The sequence below is a fragment of the Amblyomma americanum genome, chromosome 6 (assembly GCF_052857255.1).
Source record: "Amblyomma americanum isolate KBUSLIRL-KWMA chromosome 6, ASM5285725v1, whole genome shotgun sequence".
Lineage (NCBI taxonomy): Eukaryota > Metazoa > Arthropoda > Arachnida > Ixodida > Ixodidae > Amblyomma > Amblyomma americanum.
This window is the reverse complement of record NC_135502.1, coordinates 92489959-92498612: the sequence shown is the minus strand read 5'-3', so window position 1 is coordinate 92498612 and position 8654 is coordinate 92489959. Positions and strand designations below refer to the sequence as shown.

General features: G+C 47.0%; 1 protein-coding gene across 1 annotated transcript; it reads right to left on the bottom strand.

Moving 5' to 3' along the window:
- Positions 1-335: 335 nt before the first annotated feature.
- LOC144093854 (uncharacterized) lies at positions 336-3948 on the bottom strand. The gene is made up of 2 exons (XM_077627584.1): positions 3707-3948; positions 336-2549 (listed from the first exon to the last, which is right to left on the bottom strand). Exon 2 carries the CDS (start codon positions 2159-2161, stop codon positions 1517-1519), a length of 645 nt encoding a protein of 214 aa, XP_077483710.1. The 5' UTR covers positions 2162-2549; positions 3707-3948; the 3' UTR covers positions 336-1516.
- Positions 3949-8654: the final 4706 nt, after the last annotated feature.

Genomic DNA, 8654 nt, shown 5'->3' with positions numbered 1-8654 from the left:
CTTCGCACTTAAGACATCCGCACAGAACTTTGATCTGACTTTCTATTATAAATATTCTGTGATGAGGGCAGTAACTTAGTATGATTGCTTTAAAAAAACAGTTGTTAGCTTCCAGAGGCTTTACATCATGTTAAAGCTTCCGGCAAGTGCCCCGTCTGTTCACACTGTGTTAACTGAATGGAAACACTTGCACCGCTTGCTTGCTTGCTTGCAGGGCCAGTGAATTCAAGAAGATAGAGGACCACCAGGTGGTGATCGAAGCTAACGTTTTTTTTTTGTTCTGATTAGAACTGCGGCAAGTCAGGGTGATGTGCTTACGCAAAATTCGCCTCAAGAGCAAGAGCACATATTTTATTGCAAAGTTTCTAACTGCAACAGAACCATCAAAACAAGATACGGTGACACATACCAACAGGTTTCATTTTCTGACAAGATGTCGATAAAAATACAGTTGAACGTCATTATAACGAAATTGAAGGGGCCCTTATTACTTCGTTATAGCCGTAGCTTCGTTATAATAAGCCCGTGTTGACCGAGCTTCCGAGGTGAACCGTAATTGCTGCGCTATATCCATTGTTTCGTTATAAACAGTTTCGTTATAACGAGCTTCGACTTAGAAATAGTGTAGGCATTTACGTCGGCTGCATCCGTGTAAGAAGGAGCGGCCTTTGACTTTCCATGAGATTTCGCTTCCTGTCCTCTCATGAGCAGAGACGACGGAAGATAATGATTTGCGATTCTCACTCTAGCTCGTGTTAGCACTTTCTTCAATTATTTCTCCGAGCAATGAACTTCGACACGATGGCCCTGCATCAAGTGACTGGCGCCGATAATGCCACGACAGCGACCTGTAGAAGAAGCATACGGGCCTTCCTACTGCGGCAAAGTGTTTGTCGCTACCGCACTGGCGCGGAGCACTCTATAGTAAAAGACAAAGAGAAACAACTTTGCCTCCAGACAGATAACTCAAGCACGTTACAGATACGTGGCGCCCAGAAAGACCAACACACTGCTGGCTGGTTTTCTCTTGCATTGCATGACTAGATAACACTAAGCATGTTTTTTTTTCAATAATTAGCAAGGAAGAACATTTTTTTGTCATTTAACTTTTATATAACTAAAGATTGCTTATTTGACATAAGATTAAAGCAACCAGACATTAGCTCCAACACAGAGCGGAGAATATAACTTGGAGCTATATCCCGTCGCATTCACGTACATCGTATTCTCCGCCAGGTTTCACCCCTCATTCCTGCTAGAACGTTGGTACAGCAGCAAGTTATGCATAATGACAAGTGCTCAGAAAGTCTAAATGATGTAGCTACCTCCTCTGCAGGCAGGCCCCCATAAACAACCAATGTTGATGAAGAAGGGGTACTTAACGAAATGCTCTGTCATTGTTAGACTTCCGGACAGCACGATCCGCACAACACACTGATGGATGACAATGTGGCGTGACTCGACAGCTCTCCGTCGATGACTGTACATAACGACATGAAATGACATTCAGGGTTCGTCAGCGCGGCGAATTGTTATTGACGACGTCCACGTTGATGACGACCATCTCCTTCGTCACCGGGTCCGGCACTGGCACCGTACTGTGTTCTGGGATCGGCATAGGCGCGCCACTTCGGCTTTGCTTGCGGTGGGCTTCCAGCGCCTTCCTGGACCACTTGCCGAGGGCCTCGCTGGCCAGCCGGTCCCACTCGAGGCACGAGAACGAAGGCACCACCAAGTGGCCGCAGTTGAAGCACTGCCTCCGCACAACCCTCGGCAGCCCGAGTCTGCCCAGGTCGAAGAACACTTCCACGCCGTCGTCCGTCCAGCGGTGGTCGCAGCGACGGCAATGCATCTGGGCACGTCCCACTGCCGAGGCCAGCTTGGCCCTCGCCAGGAGGCTGTTGCGACTCCATCGAAGCCTCTGGTAGCTCTTGGCGCTGGTTCCACAGCCGCCTCCACCTCCAACCCCTCCGTTGCAGACGCCGTTGGCTTCGCCCAGGAGAGAACTGGACGCGGCGATGGACTTCTGGACCGAGTCCCTAATGGCCTTGGAGACCTCCGGCTTGGGCGGGGCACTCGCTTTCTTTTCTACCTGAGGAACCGAGCCGTCCGCTATTGCTCCTTGGTCGGCGACGCTCGGTGAACTTCCGGAGGCACCCATCGACGGCTTACGCTTGAGGACTCACTGCACGCAATACCGTCCGACGCCGCGTACTAGGCGTGTGCCGACGAGCACGTCCCGCTTGTGTTGCTTGGCTGCCCGAGCACGCGGCTATCGGCGACCGTCGGCCGCTCGCAATCGGACTCTCATACAGCGATAAGCGGTGACAGAACGGAGCAGCACTGTCGCGAAAGCGGCACGGAGGTGGGCCCAGTACAGTATGGACGCCCACGGGCAATGCGGAAAGTTTTTAATATTTATGAAGTCTGTTCAAACACGCTTTGGCGGATGAGAACGCCCACCTGGTTCGCTCGCGGACTCTTCTCTCGTTTTCATTGCTTTCTGCAGCTGATGCTTCGGAAATGTGTAAGCAGCCGATATAAAGGTGCTGCAAAAGATAGAAAGGGCAAATGAATGTCAACCCCTGCGTGCACAGCGACGCACCATGCGGTAATTCAGCCACCCCGGATGTCTCGCCATTCAGGGTATATGAGTGAACTCGTTCCCTGCAAGCCGCCGCGTTGGCTCAGTGGTTATGCTGCTCGGCTACTGACTCGAAAGACGCGGGTTCGATCCCGGCCGCGGCGGTATAATTTCGATGGAGGCGAAATTCTAGAGGTTCGTATACTGTGCGATGTCAGTGCATGTTAAAGAACCCCAGGTGGTAGAAATTTCCGGAGCCCTTCACTACGGCGTCTCTTGTATCCTGATTCGCTTTGGGACGTTAAACCCCCATAACCGAAACCATTCGTTCCCTGCAGTACAAGCCAGACGCCAGACATGAGCAACATTTCAACACCGTTCCTTTTTTGGAACCGAAGTTGTATATCCAACATCACTTACTTGTAAAGCTAAAATTAACAGCGAAAATGAAATAAAGACAGGAAGCAGAGAGGACATGCGCTGTCTGTTGTCTTTGCGTCCTTCTTTCACTGGCACTGTTTTAACAGACACGCGGGGACTACCCTAAATATTTTTTTTTTTACTGAACCACTTACTTCATCCAGAAGGTGCTGTAGTTTCACCAACTTTTACGCGCCCATATAAATCGCTGCGATGACAAAGGTTAAACTTAATAATTGTTGCTATGCGCAAAAATAATCATTCTTAAAAAAGATAAGGTATTTAACAAGCTGTGAACGTCGATGACTCGGTACATGGCATGATCAGTGTGTTCTTTGATATATTTTATAGATAATTTTACAACACGTCTGTGTTATAACAATAACATTTAAGTATACATAGATACGTGGACGTTTTTACGTATCCGGGGACTCATAGAATGCAATGGCTAATGGATACATGCCTGTAGCCAATGAACTGTAGGGAGTCGTCGCAAGTCCCCTTCACTCGTGAAAGTAAGCGAACGCATCCAGCTAGTGGAGATGCTAAGAAATGAACTGAGAGCTTCCAATGCGTAAGGTATACGATAAATCTCGCTCTTTTATATCCGCCTAGCAAGTGTTCATCTCACTTCCCAAAAAAATTGAAGCAGGGCTTTTCAGCATGGCAGGTGTACAAGTGATTAAATTACAGTTTACTCACTCGCTTTCTTTGGGGCTTGCCTTCCGAACACAAGTTGTTACTGCTCGCGTTGACCAACGTTTGGCGGGTTATACAAATCCAAGAAACGATCTCACTCGCTTCCTCCTCCGACCCGTAACTTTGTTTTTTCGTTCGAGTAATACTAGAAGCCTCTCTTTTTGTTCATCAAAAGTTTCATATCTTATCACTCTATCTCCTTCGATAAGAGTCATCTTGCTGCAGCATTCTAGCGATAAACGTCACCTTGCCGCTTGGGAACAGCCACACACGCAACGTTAGAGACAAGATATCGACTGACATGCGAGTCCGAGGCACGCGGACGAGCGTAGTACGAAACTTCTTGGAACGCAGCCACGGGAATCGCTGGATTACGTCACACAGCCCCGTAACGCGTCGCGTACAACGTACGCCCCCAGTCACGTGACACTCGGAGTCACGGGGTCCGTGAGGCGATACTCGCACGCTACAGCCGGGAACGTGGCTCTCGGTATCTCCGCTGCGGTATCACTCGACCGAACGCAGAGCATTCGTGCTGGGAAAGCGAACCAAGCATTCGGAAAGAAGAGGCCATATGGCGTTTCTGTATAGAAGAGTTGGCAGCTAAGCCAGATGATACGGCACAAACACGCGAGCAAATTAGAAGAAACGGAGGACGAACTAGTCAAATCCGGTTCTAACCGCATTTGAGTTCCGAAGCGACAACGCTAGAGCTGACCTTTGCTGCTTAGTGTGCGTAGAACACCAAGAAACAAGACTGAGCAACGACGAACGCCAGGCGATTAGTCAGCTGGGCAAATTAATGTTGAAGTTATAAACGGCAGTGGGCAAAGTATGGGCGCATGTCATTATCGCCTTGAAGAACACGAAATGGGCGCCACAAACGAAAAACACCATCACAGATGCATGGCATACAGTAAATACGAGATTATGATTACCAGTAGGGCAAACGCAAATTTCGACCAAATACATTAAAACAGTGTCATTATCGTAACGAAAAAGTTGATCGCATGCGAATGGTGAACAATCCATTATACGAGCTACGTAAGTATTGTCTACCCAGTCTTAAATGTCATTGGTTCTAGATGCACAAACGGCTGCACAAGAAATACTGCGCGGTACATCGCAGTTGTGAATCGCGCATGCATGTGTTGCGCCTTTACCAGTTTTTTCTCCCACAATCCTTCCCGAGTATGTTTAACAAATTCAGTCTGATTGTCATTTATATTCAAGGGAAGTTTAGAAATTCGAAGCACTGGGCATGAAGAGACATTTGAGAAATAAAGCGCCAACTATTATTATTATTTAGCTGGTAATTCAATTTCTAAGCAGCATATTTTTCATTGTTCATCTAAAGCAAAAAACTGTACCCGAAGAAACAGCAACAGTTTCTTAAAGAATGCCTCGAAGTATGCATTCAGTTCCTTTTCCAGTTACCCTTACAGTCGAGAATAACGGTTTTCTTAGTGACTTAATTTCACTGAATGACGAAATTAAACGCTCCACAATGCCCAGCTTTAGGCTCTATTCTCTTCCCCCTAATCGTTAAGGCCTTCTCTTGCTTTTGAATGTGTCAACGAGTATTACCTCAAGTTTTCCACGTCTTGGCAAAAACGGGTGAACGGGCATGTCTTCAGGAGCCAGGAAGCAGTGATTTTTTTTATTAACTGATGGAATTGAAAGGTGCCACATTTCAATAAAATTTTGGAATGACATTATTTTTCTCTAGCATTGTCTCTAGCATTTGTATCCAGCATTTATCTCCAGCATTTGCATCCAGCATTTTTTGTCTCGAGCATTGTGGTCCAGGTAAGTGAGTGTTCTCAAGCCCTTTTTTCATCCAGTTATCGTCCCTGTTTATCGGGGTGCATGTTTGTTTATATTTTTCTTATTTTAAATTTCACTGCGTTATGTAATACGATGACTTTATGGAATATTTCAACCACCTATGTAATTCCCGTGAAGGGCGTTTAGGGTGTGTGAATACTGAGGAAAAAAATTCAGCAGAAAAATCATTTCCTGCTATAGACTGTTCACATGTCCCTTGGAGCATTAGGTTTTGTTTTTGTTTTTTTTTGGGGTGGGGGGTAGAGAGCGGGGAGCTTAAACTTCAACTCTTTCCTATTACGAGCGCAACCCAATGCTCAATATGGCGACGCACATCGGCCTCCATTTTGAAAAGGCCTGATAGTCTCCTTCCGAGGAAGATGTCATTCGAGACCTCTTCATCGGATGCGAAACGCTTCAACTCCATAAACAGCAGGGAGGCTGATGAGGTCATGGCTGTAATGTAGGCGAGACAATTAACATCGCGGAACTGCGGGTCCAATAGGATGGCCTTGGTCTCCCGACTGGTTTAGGGCCGAGCATTAGCATGGTGGATGGCTTCTCCTTCCCGGAGATTAACTCCACGCAGATGCGCACGATCTTTCTGATGTTCCTGCACATTGCGCGCTAAAGTTATAGTTTACGCATATTTCAGAAATTCCACGAGTGCAACAGCATCACAGTCTCAGAAGATGGTCACAATCACTTTTCCAGCTGATGGCTGTGTCCTCAACTTATTGAGGCGAGATTATAGTGCGACCTTCTTTTCGTTTATCATCATCATCATAATCAACCTGACTGCACCCACTTCGGGGCAAAGGCTTCCTACATGTCTCTCCAATGAACCTTATCCTGTGCCAGCTGCGCCCACACTATCCCCGCAAACTTCTTAATCTCATCCGCCCACCAAACCTTCTGCCGCCCCCTGCTACGCTTGCGTTCTCTTGGAATCCACTCTGTTACCCTTAAGAACCAGCGGTTACCTTGCCTTCGCAGTACATGCCCTGCCCAAGCCCACTTCTTCCTCCTGATTTCGACAAGGATGTCATTAACCCGCGTTTGTTCCCTCACCCACTCTGCCCGCTTCCGGTTTCTTAACGTTGCGCCTATCATTTTCTTTCAATAGCTCGCTGCGTTGTCCTTGACTTATTTCGTTAGCCTCCACGTTTCTGCCCCATAGGTGAGTACCGGTAAGGTACAGGTGTTGTATGCTTTCATTCTTTCCGTTAATGCGTCGTAATGATGAATCCACGAGAAACCTTTGATGCCATTTGACATAGAAAGTTACTTTCCTCTGCCTCGAAGCCAGCTAAATTATGTAGGAACACGCGCAGCCGGAATTGTTTCATGTCGTTTGTCGGCTTAAGTCTGACCCACGTGGGACAGACTGTCATAACATCAAATTCTTCACCAATCGTATGACCCGCGGTTCGAGCGAAATGCCAACAATATCGGCGATCACCTTTTCTCAATATGACGATCCTCAGACATCTATTTGTACCTGCAACCAGCTCTAGTGTGTACACACAGACAGGACGTCTACTGCGGCACCTATCTTTCGGATCATAAGATAGGGTCAGTCTGTCAGCAAGTATAGTCCGTAACCGCCTTCTGGCCATGTCGATGTCAACGCCAGTTAATCAATAAACGGAAATCATTCGACGCTGGAGAGAATTCCGCAGTTATAAATTCCATCACGGTGAATTGTTTTATTCTTGACGCCACTGATGCGATGCCCTGACGCTACTAGTACTAAATAACAGCGATTCCAAGCCTTATGCTGAATGGAGTGTCGGTTATTAAAAGAAAGCAATGGTACCACAACGGCTCCCCTTGAGTTTGCACGAAGGCAGCAAAAAAAAAAAAAGGTTCCCCCTATCTTTAGAAAGAAGAGACAGTAAAGTCATGGTACTTCTTGAGAGAAAAAGTCCCCGGTGTAAGTGCACGGAAATTCCTAGGTAAGGTCGTGCGTGCCGAAAGTTCCTTTCGGGGTTATCAGAAAGATGTTAAGTAGCGAAGTTGCCACCTAAGCAGATACAGTAGGAACTCTTCCCAAGAAGGCAGATAACCAACGAAGTGCTGAAAACCAACGAAGTGCATTATCTTTGATCTAAGTGAGAAATTTTTGACGATCATATTGCCAAGCGTGGGATATACAACCTTTGTTTGTAAAATTTTTAGATTGATTTATTTTTTTTAGAAATGATTCCCCAAAACAAATGTTGGTACGTATGTGTAGTGCCATCTTTTCGGGCTAACCTAAGCTATTTATGTTAAATGATGTGGCAGCCGCTGGATGTCACTGCATGTAGAAAAATACGTTTTCACTAGTCATCTGCGCATTCTACTGCGAGTGAATGTGGAGAGATGGACGTCCAATTCGAACAGCGTGTAAACATAAAATTATCTGTGAAGCTTGGCAAGACAGCCACACAGACGTATGAGCTCCTTCGTGACGCGTACGGCAACGAGACATTATCGCGAGCGCGAGTTTTCGAGCGGCACAAGAGGTTTGTTTCGTGGAGAACTTCGGTGAAAGACGACACAAGACAGGGGCGCCTTTCAACCTCACGGAATGAAAACAACGTGGCTCGGATCAGGGAAATTGTACAGCAAGACCGCACCATTACAGTCCGCATGCTATCGATGCTCTCGACATTATTAAGACAACATGCCACCAAATATTGCCTGAGAACTTGGGGAAACGAAAGCTGAATGCTAGACTTGAGCTGCACTCCTTCACACAGGACCAGAAGGACACGCGGGCATCAGTGAGCGCTGATTTGCTCTCCGAGGCAGAGAAGGATGCTGCATTTGTCGACAGTATCATTGCTGAAGACGAAACATCGTGTTTTCAATACGATCCTCAAACAAAGAGGCAGAGCGCCGAATGGCGGTCCACAAGCTCTCTGGCGTCGAGAAAGGTGCGGCGACAGAAGACCATAACAAAGACGATGCTGATAGTTTTTTTTTCTTTTTTCGATGCCAGAGGTGTCATACACCGTGCACCTGTTCGTCCCACAAGGGCAGACGGGGAATCAGGAGTTTTATATCCGCGTTCTCCAACACATGCATGATGCACCGCGACGTCGTACGTCGCCCAGACTTAGGGGCATCTGGACAA

Excerpts from the sequence above, each read along its gene's own strand:
- LOC144093854 (XM_077627584.1), bottom strand. The coding sequence starts at position 2,161 with ATGGGTGCCTCCGGAAGTTCACCGAGCGTCGCCGACCAAGGAGCAATA.